The 20363-nt window shown below is 36.2% G+C and overlaps 1 protein-coding gene across 1 annotated transcript in view; it reads left to right on the forward strand.

Annotated features, from left to right (window-relative positions):
• Positions 1–19297, forward strand: part of OLA1 (Obg like ATPase 1) — a 98388-nt gene extending 79091 nt beyond the window's left edge. The window contains exons 8-11 of the mRNA XM_064660808.1: positions 11687–11827; positions 12522–12618; positions 14667–14789; positions 18776–19297. Coding sequence (XP_064516878.1) covers positions 11687–11827; positions 12522–12618; positions 14667–14789; positions 18776–18877 — 463 coding nt within the window. The 3' untranslated portion in view covers positions 18878–19297. The remainder of the gene's footprint in view (positions 1–11686; positions 11828–12521; positions 12619–14666; positions 14790–18775) is intronic.
• The last annotated feature ends 1066 nt before the right edge of the window (positions 19298–20363 follow it).

Below are 20363 nucleotides of genomic sequence, written 5' to 3' on the forward strand. Positions count from 1 at the left end.
CAGTGTAACTGTAGATCACATTCCTTATAGTATATCCCATGCATATTTGAACTACTTTTAAAAAGTGAAATGATGTGATGTTTAGCTACAGAGAAATGTCAAAAACAATGCATTTATATGATATGAAAGATTTGCAAGCGCAAGCTAGCAATTGATAGCAATATTATAATTAGCTCTTTATACAGCCTGTTTTTTATTCATGAACATTTTCATTTATGTTGACAACTATCATGTATGCCACCACACATGGAGCCTTTTCTTTACTCAAGAGACTGAACATGAATTAGTATGTTTTTGGGCTAATGTTCTGACTTTCTATTTAAAAATGGTTTCTGGGCCAAGTCATAAAAGTAGCTTGCTTTTTAGATTTGGCTTTTTGATCCTATTGTTAATGCTAGTGTTTGTAAGGGTAAAGCCTACCATTGTGCTGTAACTTCAAGGTGGAACTTCTTTTTATTCAAATTATTTTTATATTGTTGAAATCGCTAGGGGCATTGAATGTTTTCTAATTCCATAACTGATATGAAAATGAAAGGTTAACTAATAGTTTTTTAATAACTCAAATTTTAGTTTTGTGCTTGCAAATAAAAATGTTTTAGGCACACCCACCCACAGAACAGGAGTATTTATTTCTGACAGAAATTTACTTTGTCATTCCATTTTCAGCCTTAAAAATCTGTGTCTAACAGATCCTTTAGTCTGTCAGATAAATGGGGCGTGACACTGATCCAGATACTTATTCCTGCTTCTGAAAAAAATCAAAGTTAGTGTTCCCCTAGGACAAGTATGTTTTAGTAGATTATTCAGACAGTGTTAATTTTTTTTTTCATTTCACCATAGTTTAGACAGGTAAACAGACTGTGTCTGTGAACATTTTTGTGACAGCTTTTCAAATTAGTGAAGTGCATTTCATACAAGGCATCTCTGCACACTGAGAAAATCCCAAACTCATTTAGCATTTTACTTGGACATGGACATGTTCATATGACAGTATAGTATATGCTGTTGTATTTATGAGACAGTATTTTGGGGAAATATATTAGCAGGAGGTGAGGCTGAGGCACACCACATAATTTTATGTGTCTTAGGCACTTAAGGTGAGGGTTAGTTTCTAAAGTAGCCTATGGAAAGGGGAGAGGGAAGATGCTTTAAGAAGAAAGTGAGAAATGGAGCCCTAATTTAAGTACTTTGAATTGCCCTCAGAAAAGCCTCCTGCTTCATTAACTAAATAGGGAGCAGAGCGAGATTAGGTATCTAAATCAGGTGTCTGAAATAAAGCCTTGTATTCTTTGAGTTGCTGTAGTTTGAATATTAACCATTCAACTCAACTCTTTTGTTGTTATACTGAGAGCTTAGATGATGTTCTTTGTCTGGATAAATACCAGTTAATTTCTCATTTATTGAGTAGCATATTCGAGCCTAGTGGCAAGTTTGATCTTTTTTCACCAAAAATCCCACAACTTAGCCCAGTGTACACCAGCTTCTATGATTCTTTTTACTAGTCTCGTTAAAATTGTTTCTTAAAACATAGAATTGTAAAATTGTAGTATTGTGTCATCACAAAATGTTAGTAGTTGGTAATGGCCCAAGGGGGCAGAAGGAATAAGCAGGGTTTATTACTTTAATTCAAATATTCTTATTGTGGTAAATTTGACTCTTGCAATTTTAATACTTACATAATTTTTAGCAACTGATAGAGGAAGGAAGAGAACATTCATGTGAATTCTGTGGTCTAGAGAGGCTCTGCAATTAAGATCACACAGGCTAATTCTGGAGAAGTGAGGAAGATGTTTCCCTCTATTATTTGTGAGAAGGAGAGGATATTTCAGTAAGAGAATTAGAGGGGAATATTCTTATCCAGTTTATTTAGGTTTCATTAAATTGCTGTGTGCCATCAGCACAAGCCAAAACTAACAGTGTTGTAGTCTGCATTTGTGTTACTCATTGCAGAATTTTTAATTAATGCTAGTGAAATACATTCCCAATTGGTCTTTATAGTGTCTTATTTCAAGTATTGTTTGTATATATTTATTTCATTACATGGAAGTTTTATATGGATAGTTTTGTTTGTCTGGGAGTATGGCTTTGTATTTTGGTGGTGTGCACGCAGTGCATAAAAGAATTAAAGAATATAAATTTAAAATGGTGTTGTCCGTCATGTATTTCATGTAAAGTTTATCTTGTTAAGGCATCACCTGTTTTGTTTTTTTAATCAAATATTCTATTTATAAATGGCTTATAATTTTTTGAGTTTATGTATTTGAGACTTTGCTATAACTGTTGGTATGAATTGTCCTACTTTGTACAGGACACTTAAGAATACAGTTTTCCATGTGACATAAAGAAGTCCTTTCAAGAGACAAAAGTTATAGAAGTATCAGGCCATGGGATGAATATGGAATAGGAGTTCTTTCTACTAATTTGTAGCAGTATCTCAATCATCATTTTGCACATAAGTCTTGTGACTGAGATTTGCCTCTTCTTGCTATAATTTATGAATGATCATTTGTTAAATTATATTGTTATAGTTTTCAAGAAAACCTTTCTAAACTATGCATTTTATAAATGATAGCAGAAGGAACAACAAGATGTGACTTCAAAAGGCACCTTTCCAGTCCAAGGTACACGTGCTACAAGTAGAGCCTGTTCTGCCCATAACTAGGAAATGTAACGTGCACCATTTGTTGCAGTTTGTATTGTTATGCAGGTTCATCAGTAGTTCAGTCTTGACTGTGCTTGATCCTTGCTGACAACAACAGCTAGCTGTTGTCTCTTTAGTTAAGACAGAATCTAAGTTTGCAATTGGCAGACCAAGGAGAACTAGGGACTCTAAGCCTGTCACATACCAGCAAGGTGGTACAGTGGCAGTGTAGTAGCATTTTCCTTACTGTTTAAATCATAATTAATTTTGATCACTTTAGCGAGGATCATAATTTGGATAGAGATATTACTGCAGTCCTGAAAATTAGATCAGAAACTAATGTTTTAAAAGTGGATTTTAAGATCTATATTCTTCCTGAATGATGCTTCTTACAAATGTTTAATATAGGGTTACCTTGACTGCCCTTTTGTTAGATGGAATTATATAAGCTGTATAATGCACTGAAAAAGCTTTTCTTACTGGGAGCTCTCTATATATAGATCAGCAGAAAAAATTCATTCTGGATTATTTTACCTCTTTGTCTTTCTACCATCTTGATATTTTTTAATTCAAACTGTTTGTAGGTCATGAACTTTTTCTGTTACGCATGCTTTATTTCTCCTAGTTATAAAAATATTTTGTCCATTAAGTACTGCCTGTCCTTGATTTACAGGTAATATTGTATTCTCTGGTATTATTTCTTTCACAGTTCCCACATCTAACAAACTGGAAAAGTTTCATGTCAGTTAAGCCAAATCTTTATGTGAAATACATTCAAAAACTAGTCAGTAGTATAAAGCTGTAAGATAAAGCTGTAAGTGACAGGTTGTGTCCTTACGTGTTTTTAGCATACCATTAAACAGACAGTGTCTCTAGGTAGTTTTCTACACCAGGTAAAATGAGAACTGTATATTAATAACATCTCATGTTAGACAGTTCGTTAACAGAATTATATCTTGAGGGCATGAAGTGCTTTGATATGAATTTTCAGAATATTGCCTTGATTTTTTTTCTTCCCGTCAACTAATACTTTCTGCCTGAAAGAATCCATTTGTAAGTGATCTCATATGGGATAATTTTACTCAGGAGTCATGCCATTTACGAGCATTCTCCAATAACAAACAACAAAATTTCTGATTGAACTTGGCTCCATGGCATCACTCTTTTTTGGGGGGGTAGGCCAATTTAGACACCCCATCCTTAACAGGCTTCACCTGTTCCTACACCACCCTTCAGTTATATTGGCACAGACAGTTGATAGGGTGTGTGGGAAAGTGAACTGGTCCATCTTAAAAGACAAGGGTGGGAGAGGGGAGATATGAAAGAATTAAATTCTCCCTCCCAAACCTGCTTTTCTGCTGGGTTATTTTTGTTGGTGAACAGTTTGAGTATGCAGGGAGTGCTGGTAGGGTCCCTGCTCTATGTGCAGCTGGTAGCAGAAAATCAAGAGTAACATCTGGATGGATAAGGAATGGGATGAGAAGCTCATGTCCACATTATGAAAATGTTTCTTTAGAATCTGGGATACAACATGAACTAAAATAGGTGCAATACTAGTCACCCTATCTAACAAATGATTTTGCAGAATTATAGGGGATTTAAGATAATGGCCATAACAGAGATCAAGGCCCTGGAAGAACTTGCTTTGACGCACATGAGGCAGAGAACCTGGGATTACTTACATTTCAAAGGAGAATGTTAAGGAAAGTTATAAACCCATCTATAATAAATGTCAAATGACAGTGTTGATCAGGAACTTCTATGATTTTTTTTTTTGATACAGTGTAAGTTGAAATTACAATGAAGTTAAAAACTGTGGAATCTGGATCTAGTAGAATGAAATACTTTATATATATATCCATTTTGTCATAAGGTTCCTGAGATCATGGGGTGTGTTACAAGTCCCCAAAAATGTTGTAGTAAAAATTTTAAAGACTATTCCACAGCATGTTTCAAGGCTCAAGTCAGCCTGTGTTGGGAGATATGACATCTGACGTGTGAGACGGGTTCTCCACATTGGTCTCGTAAAGTCCGTCTGAATGCAGTGACGGGGGGGGGGATTTTGACAGGTATCAAGGAACTTAAAGTGTTCAGGATAAATGCAGTGCTGAGTCCCTGAAGCTCTTTTCCTGAGGGGCTGAGAGGACACTCCTGGCCAGGGAGCAGCCCAGTAGTACAGTGAGTGTGTGGAGGCAGTGTGTTTGTTCTCAACTGTTACTAGAAAGTGGGGGCTGGGAAAGGGCTTTTGAAATCAAAGGATTACTGTGTTCCATCTGGCCAACTGGGAACAGGGAATAAAAATATAAATTCCTAAGTGTCACTGATGATTTGAAACGTGGTTGCCAAGGTCTGTAACAGGTACTCCCAAACCTCCTGTAGATTTGTGATTTTCGTAAAAAGGAAACTGTCATGGTGAGGAAGAAGGTACCTTTTTGTTCCTTAATGTTTTCCTGTTTAGTCATCTTTTCTCATTTTGTAGTGCAAGAAGAAAGGGATACCCTAAGAGAGGCAGGTAGCAATAAAGAGTTACAGCATGGTACTCTGATACAGCAGAGTGAGTACCGTGTCACTTTTACCATTCCATTCTTTGTTACTTATAGAAATTTGGCACGAGAGCTAACTGAACCTGTGCATGTTTCTGATTTATGTATGAATACATACACATATTCACCTATACATATGTACAGCACTGAGAACAGTGGGGCCTGATCTTTGTGGATTCTGTGCATGCTCACAGAATAGAAGGGAAGGACATCACCTAGGAGCTGTGTCATGCAATACGGATGCTTAGGTAGATTAGATTTTCCTCTCCCATCCCACCAAATCATCTAAACCTAGTGGTCCTCACAGTTTTCAGACCTGGCAAAAAAAATAATTGTTGCCCAATTCATCATCATATTGATAATTTGTGGATAATGAATGAGGCTTCAAAAGACAAAAGAAAGCCACAGAGGGAAGAAGAAACAAGATATTTTAAAGTCAATGTATTTTCCTTTGATTTAAAGAAAAATGTTGGAACACTTCAAAGTTTTAATTCTCTTAAGGCAACCCAGTAGTCTTCATGAATTCATGTTGTCTGTTTATGACTTGTCTAAATTGTCATGTGACTACTATTTTGTTTGTGATAAATTTAATGGTCTTGCATGTAGTGAAAAAATATACTTTACTACATATTGGGATTTTTATTAAGCCTTTTAAAGGTTTCGATGCCTTACAACATTCTCATAAACAAGATAGGAAATATTTGAACAAGATGGGAACTACTGGAAGTTGAGTGTGCAAGACTGGTTGGAAGATAATACATAGAGCATAGTTATCAGTGATACACTTTCCAAACAAATAATATCTCATTATGAGTGCTGCAGAAGTGGCTGCTGGTTGAATACTGGTAGGTATTTCCATTAATGAGCTGGATTGTGAGCATTCTTGTTAAATTTGTAGATGACCCCCAAACTAGGAGATGTCCATGTATGTATAGAACAAAATGATAATTTAGGAGCATATCAAGAAATAGAAGAAATCATTAGGAAAAAAGCAGCTACGGTGCAATTCCTGAGAAAGATTTTATGCAGGAATAATCAACTATGCAAACATAGTATTAAGAATAGCTGGCCAAGCAGGGTCACACAGTAAGTTATAAACTGAGCGTGAGATAGTGTTGCAGTGCTGTCACAAAAAAGCAAATGCTAGACTAGGTTTAATAAACAGGAGAATCGCCTGAAAAGTTGAGTTAATCCTCTAGTATTTTTAGTGCTTGTAAGACATTATTATTGAGAGCTCTGAGGAGTGCATTAGGTAATGTATGCTTCCAGAAACTTTTAGACCAATTGGAGCGATTCCAGAAAAAAGGTTCAAAGTTAGAAGTCGTATGTGGTTTACAAGGAAAGCTCAAAATAAAAAAGACCTCAAGTTTTAAGAAAAAATAGGGAGTGTGTATTCTCAGTTCATAGCCTACAGGCTCAGTTTAACTAATGCATTTAAACTGAAATAAAGGTGGCTTAGGCTACACATATGGAAAACTTTTGCAAGCACTAAACACACTGAGTTTGGAAGGTTTTAAAAATTGGAATTGCTCAGAACTACCAACAAGAAGAGCCTGTTGGAATTTCTAGGTCTTCTTGTTCTCACTCCTATCTGTGAATCTTTTTTTGAGTCTTTTGTATATTTTGATAATTTAGTTTGATCTTACCTACATTTGTTTCTTTCCTTCTTGTGCTGCCTGATGTTTTCTTTTTCCTTGCCATGCTCTTCTGTTTCTGTCATTTTCCACTCAGTTCAGGTACAGAACAGAAAAACAATTGTTTCTCTTCCATGAGTTAGATGGGGGTTTTTTTGGTCCTGCTTGTACAAAAGCATACTGTCACAAATCACCTTTCTTCTCAGGGGTCAGTTTTTCAGATCATCTTGTCTTGCAGGTGTCCACCGAGCTTAAGCTTTCTCTGCAGCTTCTCTCTTCCATCACTACTTCAGATTTCTATCTGAACTCTGTCTCTGTTCCCAGCTGGATCTCTCATGTGAAATTCTCTCAAATATTGATTTGTAGTTAATGTACATTCTGCAACTTTTGTACCTTTTTATTTTGGTTGGCTGCAGGTTTTGGTTTCTTCTGCCTCAGCAAGCATCACCATTTTAAAGCAAAGACATCCCCTTCTGTACATCTCCCCTTTGTGGTGTTCTTTGTTTATTGGCCTTCTCAATGAGTGCCATCATTTTTAAACCTTTCTCCAAAGTCTTCTGCATTCTGATTTACTATCAGGAGTTAACTCTGGTAGTTGTCCTGATCCTTCTGCTCTTGAACTCGCTGGCACCTTTTGTTTAGTAGATATGCTGATATGCTTCTGATACTCCTTACCAAATAACAGTAACACTGTTAGGTGGAAGGGAGCATCTGAATTCCTCTTTGCTGTTTTTCCTTGTCAGGATTTTGAGTGCTGCCTTCACTTGCAAGCTGATAAAGTATGTTTTTGCACTTGCCTTGGTTTTGTTCTTGTGTCAGATTTTTACACAGTGGTACATATGATTTTCTTTTTGCCGTCACAGAATGAATGGATGTCTTGCTGTCTCTTGGGTCTGTATTTTGTTTTCAGAAAGGATATTTTGTCCATTTTGTGGCGAATAGAATCAGATTTCAATTCAGGAACCCTCAGTAGTTGCTGTTGGCACACTCCTCCTCTCTGCATGGGAGGGAAGAACCAAGCCACCTCAGTAGGGAAAAGCTGTTGGATGTCAGAGTTCCCTTGCTATTATTATTGAGTAGTACTAGAATAAGCTTTCTTCTTTCTGATTTATGTTGTATAATCAGAATTTAGTTGTAACTCCACTAATAATGACATTTTTGGAAACTTAATTGGGACAGAGGGTATTTTAAATTGCTTTTCATGTGTACACTGTTTTCACAGTTTTCAGTTTACTTTGTGAAGAAGGCTTTTCATCTCGAGTAGTTACTTGTTTCTCAAAGTAGTTTCAGCTGTTAATCATGGTCATTGGTGCTGCCAGTTCTACGGTTGGGCAGTTTTGTTTGGTTTTTTCTTTTTTACTTTTCATTTTTTAGTGTGTGGTGTTTTTGTCTAAAGTGTCAAAAGTCTTTTCTCTAAGCCTAAAATCCAATACCCTTCATCATTCATTTTCAAGTATAGCATGAAATAATGGAGAGATACTCCAGGATTTGCTTATCTTAACAAAGACCCAAATAAGTCTACTAATGCTGTCCTTTTACAGACATACATCATTTCCTTGGAAAAATTATGTGCTCAAGTAAAACAGACTTTGACATTAATTGTTACCATTTGCTAAGACCATTTTGTTTTGTTTAGCACACTTAGTTATCCCTAATAGGAAAGCAAATTTGCACTATTATTTTATTGATTATTAGTCAAGCCTTTCGCTTTGGGGAAAATGTAATTTTGAAATATATCAATATTTATATTTGAGTGTTTACATTTTTTGTTTTATTTATTTTTATCACCTTTAAGGGAATTCCCTGGTACTTTTTGGTAATTCCTGTGACATTGAAAGTCACAAAAGTGAAAGACTCTGGCAGAGAATCTGTCTGTACAGAGTGGGATGCAGTACCTTATTCTTTTAGTGAGGCTGTAGCAGGTCTGATGTCAGTCACTTCAGAGACCTTTAGACCTCAGTGCTCATTTATTGCTAAAATGTACCAGCTCTGCTCCTGCATTATGAAGATCATCTGTCAACACTTTGAGATATTCTCCTTTGTTATTAAGCTTGTGATGCTCTACACTGTCAGGTTTTTTGCCAATTATAGTTAAGGTACAATGGTGTATTCACTGGATCAAAGTCTCACACTGGCGGTAGAGGAATGATTTGTAAGTCTTTATTCATCTGAATCGTACAATAGAATACCTGAGGAATGCAAATAATCCCTCTAAGGACTCAATAGAAAAGCTGTTAAAATGACAGTCTAAGACTATTATTATTCTGAATTGGTGTTTTAGCCAAAGTAATTATTTCTTATCTTGTTGTTCCACAATAGTTCTTAGTTTATTAGTTATGATGACCATATTTACCAAACAGAATTTGAATCCAATTTTTGACATTACTTTCATGCTCATTTCACTTTTTCAAGTTTGCATGTTTCATTCTGTCTTTCACTTAGCACATTATTGAATTAGTCTAGAGACGAATGTTAGATACTTCCTTAAAGAAATCTCTAAAGGATGTATGCACAAATGTTGAAGTACACTTATGAATATTAGATTCATTTTGAGATATATTTTCTGTATAAAGTTGGCATTTATAAGCTCAGAACTTTGATACCCAGTTTGTTAGCCAAAATAAATTAGTTAACTACAAATGTTGGTTTTAGAAGTGCTGTTAAATGTTACATTCAGAAACACACCTGAAGTGTGATTTTCAATTCAGATGTTTCTGAAAGCAGTAGTGTTTAAATATCAGTCCTGGATACCAGACTATATTTTCATTGGGTAACTGGAGGAAAAAAGATTAGTATAATGAGGATTGAAAAACACTGATGGGTATTTACATAAGTAAATGATAGAAGACCAGCCTTATATAACAAACGTGTGAAAACTGTTGAGTGAACTTCTATATTCTTTGTCCTATCTAAAACCCTACTCAGTGGGCCATGCACTTAATCTCATAATAGCTCTGATCCCCTGCTATTTTCTTTGACAAATGTGTGTTGATGAACTTGTGGTTCAGTTCATTTTTTTCTGAAGTGACATTTGCATTGATTATTTAAAGGTTTGCAGGCCACAGTTGCAAAGCACTTTAGTATAATAGCAGTTAAAACCTTAGTCTAAATCTTGCAGATTAGCAGGACTAAGAAAAAGAACTCAGCAAGCATAAAGCCCTGTGCTGTATCGTGGGTGCTTCAGGTCTGAAACATCTCTGGCACCCAAAGCACCGTTTTATAATTTGGTTATTTGTGTACAGGAAGTATTCCCATGCCTCCTGTGTTTGCTTACTGAGCATACAGAGTTGTCGTTCTTACTATTCACATCTGTTCAGAAATAGTGCCCTGTTAATAACAGGGAACTCTTTACAGGTAGTTTATAAATGTCTCCCTTAAATTTAAAATAAATAGTACTTGAAGTCATGAATGTGTTGCCTGCGTTTAGAGGTTTTTTAAATACCAGTTCTTGCTGTGAAGCTTTCACTGAATCATAGAATATTCTGAGTTGGAAAGGACCCACAAGGATTATTGAGTCCAACTCCTGGCCCTGCACAGGACATCCCAAGGTTCACACCTTGAGAGTGCTTGAGAGTATCATCCAAATGTTTCTTGAACTCTGTCAGGCCTGGTGCTGTGACCACTTCCCTGGGGAGCCTGTTCCAGTGCCCAGCCACCCTCTGGGTGAAGACACTTTTTCTAATATCCAACCTAATCCTCCCCTCACTCAGCTTCAGATCCTGTCACTGGTCACCACAGAGAAGAGATCAGTGCCTGCCCCTCCTCATCCCCTCACGAGGAAATTGTAACTGCAATGAGATCTCCCCTCAGTCTCCTACAGGCTGAACAGACCAAATGCCCTCAGCCACTCCTCATATGGCTTCCCCTCAAGGCCCTTCATCACCTTTGTTGTCCTCCTTTGGATGCTTTCTAATAGCTTAATATCTTTCCTATACTGTGATGCCCAAAACTGCCACAATATTCAGGTGAGGCTGCCCCAGTGCAGAGCAGAGCGGGACAATCCCTCCCTTGACTGGCTGGTGATGCTGGGCCTGATGCCCCTCAGGACATGGTTGGCCCTCCTGGCTGCCAGGAGGCTGCCAGTTTTGCTTAACTCTAATAGGATATTGAACATTGAAAAACTACCAACTGTAGCTCTAAATTTGTTGTTTCATTCAACTTAAAAAAAGGATGAACACCAAACGACTATGGATGTTGCCAGTTATTGAAGATGAAGAGAAACAGGAAATTTTATTGTTTATTTAAAAATAATCATAGTGTAATATCCAGAAGCTTTGTCCTGGGTCAACAGTAGAAAGAAGGGAAAAACTAGTAGAAACACAGCCCTGTATTCATCAGCTGTGGCATATTCCAAGATCAATAGCCAGAAAAAGCAGGGTGTGACTTGCTATATAGGAGTTTATGGTGTTCTTTTCTATCTGTTAATATCAGCTGCCCCAGCTACTGAGATGCCTTTTTATTTTATTAAAAAGAAAAAAAAAAACTCAGGAAAAACTGAAGGCCTTCAGTTTTACCATATTTGATAAATATCACTCTTGGAAGTACATTTTTCTCTCAGAAAGTTTTATTCATACATTTCAGATTGCAAGTATTTAACCTCTACCAAACACCTAGTTATTGTCCCAAATTATGCCTATTTCTGATAGATTAAATGCCAAACAGAAACCAAGAAACAGTGAAATGTTAATGGAGTACACCTGAAGCAATTGCTGCCTGTTAATGCCTTGACCTTGGAAAGCAATACACAAAAAGATGGCATCATAAATCCGTGCAATTCTTATGAATATGTATGTGCTACTTGATAATAATGAATGTGGTACAGCCATGCATGCACTACAAGATAATGTTGTGCCCTTTGTTGTCTACAGGTTGATAAAAATTAAAGAGTGGGTGGACAAGCACGACCCGGGTGCTTTGGTCATTCCTTTTAGTGGGGCCTTGGAACTCAAGTTGCAAGATATGAGTGCTGAGGAGAAACAGAAGTATCTGGAAGAGAACATGACACAAAGGTTAATTAGCATTCATTTTCCCTACACTTTATTATCAACTATTTCCTTGCAGTAATTTAATTGCTTGCGCTGATAGAATAATAAATGACAGAGTAATTACCATTATAAAGAGAGAATCTTCTCCTTTCTTTACCATGAGACAGAGTGAAAAGATTTATTTTAAATTAAGTTTTTAACTGTCATCTGTCATCTCTGTACAGTGTTTTAATTATAACATAGGTATTAGTTATGTATATTTTTGAGAAGGAATGATCACCAAAACTGTTTCGTCATCCATGGGGAATGAGGATGGTGGAGAAAATTTTGCCATAATTTTCTGAAGAACTGTAATAAATTGTTTCAATATTGAATTTCAGTCAAACAGATATGCTTTCATGACCTGGAGTCCTGAAAATTGCATGAGACCAAAAGTGCTGCCTGATAGAGTGATTTAAATTTATCCCATGTTTCTGTAGTCTGCCAAATAAACAAATCAAAATACTATATTTATGATTCTGCAGTAAAAAAGTGGTTCTTCTGAAGAGAGTTCAAAGTAAAAGGCTACTGCAATTATTGCTATGCTTAAAAAGTAGACCTGGTATCTTCAAAATATGTGATATCTTTCCACGTAAATTGATTACTTGGCGCATTTAGCTGTTTTATGTGTATATGCTGAATGAATTGGATTCTTTCTTTTTTTTCTTTTTTTTTTCAGTGCTTTAGCAAAGATCATTAAGGCTGGATATGCAGCACTCCAACTAGAATACTTTTTCACTGCAGGCCCAGATGAAGTGCGTGCATGGACCATCAGGGTAAGATTCATACTTATTCATCAGCTATATCCAGTTCCACACTATTGAATTCAGATTGATATCACTGACTTTGAAGTTTGTCATGGTGGCGGTTAGCTAGTCATTACAGATGAGGTTTTTGTCCAGGATAACTTTAATTATTTGTGAGCTGCTGAACAGTGAAAGTGGAGCTGCATTGATTGAGGCAGGTAACAATTGATTCTGCCTATTACATAGTCTGAATTTCTTCATCCTGTAGAATCTGTCTACCCTCCTCCTGTGGTCAGAGATAAGACGTACCAGTATTGTGCTTGCTTAATCTGTGTGACTGGGTTTGTCTGCAGTGAAATTGATGTTGCTTTTCATTTTGTATTCACTAAGTTTGTTTGGGTTGCGGATGGTTCATTCCTCCTTTGCTTTGCTCGGATTACATTTTCAGCAATAAAAGCAATATAACGTCATTATATTCCTCATGGATACACAGTTGGGCTCAAAAACCTAAAATCAGTATACAGTAATTCAGGTCTTTTACTGACTTTACTATTTCGACCTAGTTTATTTTGGTAGTTTTGTATGTTTATCTGGGAACTTATTTAATGCTGAAAATGATATTATGTATTTTAAATATTGATGTAGGATGATTATAGCCATAGAGATCAACTAATTTATTCCCAGAGGACAGTAAGAGCTGAGCTGTAGTGGTTTGCCTTTGAATGTAAATATGTTATAATATAAAGATCAATATTGAAAAATATTTTGAAATGCATGTAGTTACAAACTCTTAAAAATTACAGTAATGTCAACTTTTGGAGATGCAGCTCTGTCTTTGAGCTTTTATTGTTTGCATCAGTGTATTTAGTGCTGTGCAATGAATTTCAGTGCTGTATTTAATTTCATTCAATGGAATTAATTTGTTTTCATTAATCAACATAATTTCCTGTAAATTTATATTTTTAATAGTACTGCTACAGATGTTTGTGTATGTGTTTTAGCACATTAAACTTATTTTCTTATAAGTGTGTTTATTTTTTTTAGTTTTCTCCTCTCATCTTCTTTTACATGATAACTGCTAGCTAAAGTCCCTGAAATAGCTACCAAAATAATATAAAAGCAGAAGTTTTGTTTTTCTGAGTCCTGCTGTAGTTTTTAAAAGCACATTGTGAAACTCCACTGTTTTCAGTAGGAGAAATGCTTGCTCTTTATTAGAAAATTTGAAAGCTGGTTTATCTTAAGACTGATTGTAAGTATCTTTGATTTAATGTGCAAAGATATTTAGTCAGGTAAGCATCAGTGAGTAGCCATATTAACCCAATACATCTTTTATTGTAAAAACTGTGCTTTACAGTGTCAGACTCCTTAGCACTTTAACATGCTTTATTAAGCAGCCTTTAGGTCACCATTATTTCTCAAATTTCTCTCCATGGTTGTATGTGCACAGAATGTATGTCCTTGTAATTTGAAGCATGCAGTTATAATGCATTCTCCTCTACTGCATAAACTTAAATTATCTTATAGTTGCCTGTGATTTTTTATTTTTTAGTGATTCAGATGTTGATGTTTTTGTAAGAATACTTAGTTTGTTCTATATCAAACTTAATAAAATTATTCTGAAATAAAAATAAGGTTATGTATAAGGCTTGAGATCCATAAATCATTTCTCAGTGCAAATTTGGTTCGCCAGTGAATGTTATCATTTAGTTGAAATTATCTGGATGTAAGTAAAAGTCCCGAGTAATTCAGATTTTAAAGTTGTTTAAAAATCTTTCAGTGTGGAAAGCTAGAGATCGAAGTGAATCTCACAATAAGACACAATCAAAATCAATACTGCTGTTGATACCTATTAGGAAAAACAAAGCTGCTGCTCTTTAATATCGGTTGGTTTATCTGTGACGAAGGTGTCTGTCTGTGTGTCCCAGTATTGAGGATCACCCAGCTGTATGCCTGACATTTTAGCTGATACGAAACAAAGTTTCAGCAGATCTTGAAAGCATATAAAAAAGGAGAAACCTCTTTCCTGCAATCAATCTTCTTAAATGCAATTAATTTTCTTCTGGTCTCTCCTTTGACAGAAAGGGACGAAGGCTCCTCAGGCAGCAGGGAAGATTCACACAGATTTTGAAAAGGGATTCATTATGGCTGAAGTAATGAAATATGAAGATTTTAAAGAAGGAGGTTCAGAGGCTGCTGTCAAGGTGAGCTCCCCATCCTTTTCTACTCCCTTCCTCCATATGTGCCATTTTTCCATTTCAACTCTTTTTTTCACTGGGAAGAAGTTCTTAATGCTAAGCAAATCTTCACAGTCACCTCTAGCAATAGACAAAAATCTATTTTCATCTTTTACTTAAGAAAGAGTTCAAATGCACCAACTTACTGGACAGGAATGCAACTCTTTTAGTATCCAAGATACGACAGTGTATGGACTGAATATCAGCACAAGACCAAATGCTATACTAGTGTGTTAGGTTTTTTTCTCTCTTTTTACATGTTACTATTCAGAATTTAATAAGCTTTAAATTTAGCTTGTTTTTGGAAAATCAGATTTGCAAGATGAGAGAGCAGACTTTTTAATCACTTCTGAAAGGAAAATCAAGAAATGCAGAAAATCTGTTTCTTCTAATAGTGTGTCATCTTGTTTTGAGTTTGGAATAAAGATTTTTACAAATGTCAGATGCAAATGATTAAGAAATTATTATATTATAAAAATATACCCCTTTTTTCAGTATTAATGGGTTCCACTTCTAGGCTCTGCTAAGCATAATTAGGATCTTAAAATTTACCATTTCAGTGTTTAATTCAATTGGCCTTTGATGTCTTACTCAAAAATGCCATGCCTTACTTTGATCGTTCAGAGGGACAGTAATAGTGAGTCCACAAAATATGGTAGGTAAATTTTCCTGGCTACTGTCTGCTGAATAGACAGTGAAGATATTTAATGAAAAACTTTTTTTCTTGAGCTCACGGTTCTTTGTGGTTACACTTGTATCGAGAAGAGTTTTATCTGCTTTCTCAACACTAGAGGGCAGAGACTGCTTGGGTGCCCAAACTTGTGCCCTTTTAGAGCTGACAAATTATATCTGATTTGAAGTTATTAAGTATGAAATTAACTTGTACATGGCAAATAAATGTTATAAGAGAAGCTGTTCTTCTCTGTGTTGCTAATGCATTATATCCACCTTCTTTAAGCAGAGAAACTTCCCTGTATTTCCTACACATTTGATTTCTCGTTTGGCATTTTTGACGTGTTCTTAAGATTTGTATTTTAGAAAATTGCAATTACAAAGCACATTAGTTTGATTTACTCAGTCTCAGTATTTGAAGGTTCCTACACACTATAATGTGTTAAAGAATTTAAAAGGTTCAGCTTTATTGTTTGCTATTTGATAGCTTGAAAGGTATGCAAAACTATGATTTCGAATTCAGCCTATTCTCAGTGGTATCACTAAGGAAGATCATACTGAGCAGCGGGACTTTAATAGGTTTGTTTGAACCCCAGGAAGTGAGGGGAAAAAAATCCCGTATAATTGGTTCGTTGAGACATGTGAACTGCTTTATGAAAAGGGAAGTAGAGTTGTAGCTGTAAAGTGAAACCACAGCTATAAATAAATCTAATATTCTGCAGTTCAGAAACCACTTTACGTAACTGATTCAAATTTTGCCAGCAACAGTTTTTGATGCTCGAATATGAATGTTTTCCCCGAGAAGCTGCATCAGTTAACACCTATTAAATTAATCAGTATTTTACTTGTATATTTTTACTTGCTTTTCACAATGTGAGATTCTAAAAATCAAACTTCCATGCTCAAATTATATTTAATTATTAAATTTTTATTGTTACAAAGTATCTGTGCAACAAGCATATTTGCATTTGTTACTTAGTTTTAAAATCAAGGTTAGAAAAAAACCTTGTTCTTAGAATAAAGTGTCATACTCCTCTGGTCCTTTCTAATTTGCATTTAATACAATGTTTCATGCCATACACAATACTAATTACTTTTATATTGATGGTAAATTTCAAAATTAAATTTAGGAGCTTTGAGGAGTCAACTGAAATAATAGTTGCTTGCTTTGTATGTTATCAAGTTGATCGATTTTTAAGTTTGATTTTGTGTGTGTTTAACACCAGTACAGCATAACTAATTTAATGCCAGTGCTGTGAACTATACACTGAATAGCTCTGTGTGGGCTTTGTAGTCTACAGGGATATCACATTATTAGCAATCATATCTGCTTAGGCAAAGCTGGCTTCTACAGATGGCTGCTTTCAAGTGCAAATGAACTGGTTAGACGTGTCTTGTTTAATACATACTCAAGATTCACAAATGGGTATTGATTTTTTCAACCAGTGTTTCTGATAGCAATGGAAATGGATTAAATGGTCTCTAGAGAATTTAAAGGAACACTGTCACTTTTAATTAACTGTAAACTGGTAACAAAAATACATAAACTTACATTAGTGTGTCAAAATGTATTTAATTAAAGAAGTCTATGCCACTTTGACAGGATGCACTACTCTGCTAAAAAAATCTATGTTGTTAGTTTGTGGAGGTCAGGTTTTTTTCTACAAATATTTGTGAGTAATAAATGCATTCAACTGTAAAATGTCTCTGTACCTGTGCCTGCAGCTTACACTTGCTGATGATTTTTACAGCACTGTTTTATTAGTGTTTATGCCATCAATTAGTCTAATTACTCTTGACTTTGAGCATTATTAGAATCTTCAAAGGAAAGAACTTGAAAGGAAACCTTTTACAGTCTAAACAGATTTCCAGGGGAAATATAAAAACATTTGCAAGATACTACTTCTTGTTTATCGATAGTATCATATGGGGTAAGGTCAATTACTGTTTCACTATATATTTATTGTTGAGGTTATCTAAGCTGCAGTTTTCCATATGCTGGCATCACTGGGGACAATGTTTAAATAAGGAATGGCAGCAAAAAGGTTGTCGAGCCTCTACATTTCTAGACAGCAATATGAGGAAATACATTTCCTTACAGAGCAGGTTTCGTGAAAGAAAGGTGTCTAAGTTAACTGTGTACCATTAATCTGATCTGTTCTACAGCAACTAAGGTCATTAGTTAACAGCTTTCCTGTAATGGGATCTTAGGATGCCACCACTGTGATAGTGTCATTGAGAATAATGGCACAGTGAGGTCTTGCATGGAAGCACTTTCTCCTGCAAGAGAAAACTTCAAAACAGGAATGGTTATTGAACTAAAGCAGAAGCTCTCAACTTTTCCATATTGTAGACACTTTTTAAGATAAATGCTTCAACAGACCACCTCCCGCCCAGCCTGTCAGTCCTAATGCCACAGCCTCTGTAATACTAGGTTTAATTACAACGAGATAACGGTAGAAAAATATAAGAATAAATTCTAATGCAGAGAGTACTGATATTTAATACATTCCTTGCCTATTTTCTGCTCTCCTCAAGTACAGCGTTTTCATAATGAATTTCCTTTTCATGTCTTTGGTCCTTATGCCTTCTCCTGTATCCTGGTTTGACAGCCTATCTGCTCTTCTGTCTGTCCTTCTGAAGCAAATTTCTTCTAAAGGAGATTTCTGACAAAAAACTGAGCCTACATTTTGTGCTCCTCAGCCCTTCATTATCTGGGCACAAGCAGACAAGAGAACCACACTCGAAGCACGAGGCATGTGCAGTTGAGACTTTTGCACCGTGTTCCCATCGTTAGTTTTGACAGTGCTGTCTCGTCCAGCCACTCAAAAGTAGTTCAGGTATCAGTTCAGGTATCAGAGGTAAAAGCTGTGCAGACCGTTGCTGATCACCCTTTCCAGCAACACTGTTTTATATTCCTGCCACCACTGTTTGCCATCTGCAGGTTTTTCAGATGAAGAAAAAGAAAGCGAGGGGAAAAAAATTGAGCTGTTTTAGTGTCCTTGATCTTAAGATTTGCCAGGCTTTACAGGGTTTACCACTATATAATGCAGATGCATTTTAAGCACTACAGATCCAGTGGAGGTTAAATTACTTTTGTATATATTTTATATGTACATAAAACCAAGTGATGTCAAACTGAGGAGTATTGTTACTGTCAATCTCTGAAGCTGAAGTAGTACCATTTCTTTACCAAAATGTATTTAAATAATTGCCATTTGAAAAGACTGTAAAATGTCTAATGAAATAACCCATTTTCCTTTTGTCTGTTCCATTTACAGGCTGCTGGAAAATACAGACAACAAGGCAGAAATTACATTGTGGAGGATGGAGATATTATCTTCTTTAAATTTAATACACCTCAACAACCCAAGAAGAAATGAATATCAGATGTTGTTCATTCAGAAATAAACTGTGTTGCTTCAAAAAGCATATGAATTTTTATTTGGGATGGAATATCTGGAAACAAAAAGCATACAGTTTCTACCTAGGGAACCTCCCCTCCCCCCAGTGAAATTATTCTTGTTTGTTTTGAATTAAAATATGGCACCTCCAGCGAACATGCAAGTTCACTAAATGTGAACAGCTTTGCATTTCAAACGATTAAGACCCTACTCCAAATTGTAGGAGCTTTTCAGGAACCATATTACTCTCATGATACTTCATTAATCTCCATCATGTATGCCAAGCCTGACACGTTTGACAGTGAGGACAATGTGGCTTGCTCCTTTTTGAATCTACAGATAATGCATGTTTTACAGTACTCCAGATGTCTACACTCAATAAAACATTTGACAAAACCAGCCTTGGTGTGTTTGGGGATGTCTGTATTGACTGACTGTGGTGTGCTGAATGCGATACGGCACCTGGTGGATGCTGATTACAGAATTTTAAGACGTGTATGATACAGTAACTGGCAGTGTGGGGCAGCTGCAATTGTATCTTGAAAGTGAGTCTTTCATGGGAATCAGAAGATTAGGATGCCAGTGATTTGTCTCAAAAAAGTTAATGAATTTGTAGATGGACATTCACTGAAAGATGATAGTAAGGATAATAAGAATGGTGGCATCATAAATGATATTTACTGGAGAGAAGAAATACATATCGAAAAATCATGTTATCTATGAGACTGAGGATTTTTTGTTCAAATAATTTTGAAAGAGTGTTTCACTCTTGCCTTGAAATTAATAAATCATTGAGGCTGGAGCAGTGGTGCCTGATGTTGCGTGTTGTCCTTCCAGGTCTGGTTTTCAGGTCAGCAGAGGGTGACACAGATAGTGCTGTGAAGGGAGAGGTCACGCTGTGCTGGATAGGTAAGTTGTTCTGCTGAAATGAGGTTGCAGCTGTGAGTACTTTTTTACCCCTTTACTTTTAACCAGGAGAGCTGGTCACTTTGGGTTACACGGAAAAATAAGGTGTTGGCAAAAATAAAACCAAGTTTGTACTTTTAACGTGAGCTGTAGAACTGCCCTTTCTCACTGTATGTTCAGTGTATTTAAAACAGCCTGGCTTTTTCTGAGTGCCCGTATGCCTGGGGTTTCAGCTACAGGTTCAGTGCAGTCAGGGCTGGGAGAGATGCTGTTGTTACCTATAGCTTGTTGGTGTGCCAGGCCTCTTGTGTCATTGTGGTAAATTCACTTGCTATAAACTTTGAAAAGGCAATTGCCACTGGCTAACTCCCACTTTGTGTGTAAGACACTGGAAGCACTGGTCACATCCTGTTCTGAGGCTTCCCTTGAGATGCTGCCTTTGAGCTTCATTGCTTATTTCTGAGAGAGTAAGACATGGTTCAGCCAGAGCCACGAGCCTCATTGTTGAAAAGTTGGCATCATGCCTTTAATTGCACTGAAGAGAAAGAGGGAGGGCAGA

The sequence above is a fragment of the Pseudopipra pipra genome, chromosome 7, assembly GCF_036250125.1.
Source record: "Pseudopipra pipra isolate bDixPip1 chromosome 7, bDixPip1.hap1, whole genome shotgun sequence".
In the NCBI taxonomy this organism is placed as follows: Eukaryota; Metazoa; Chordata; class Aves; order Passeriformes; family Pipridae; genus Pseudopipra; species Pseudopipra pipra.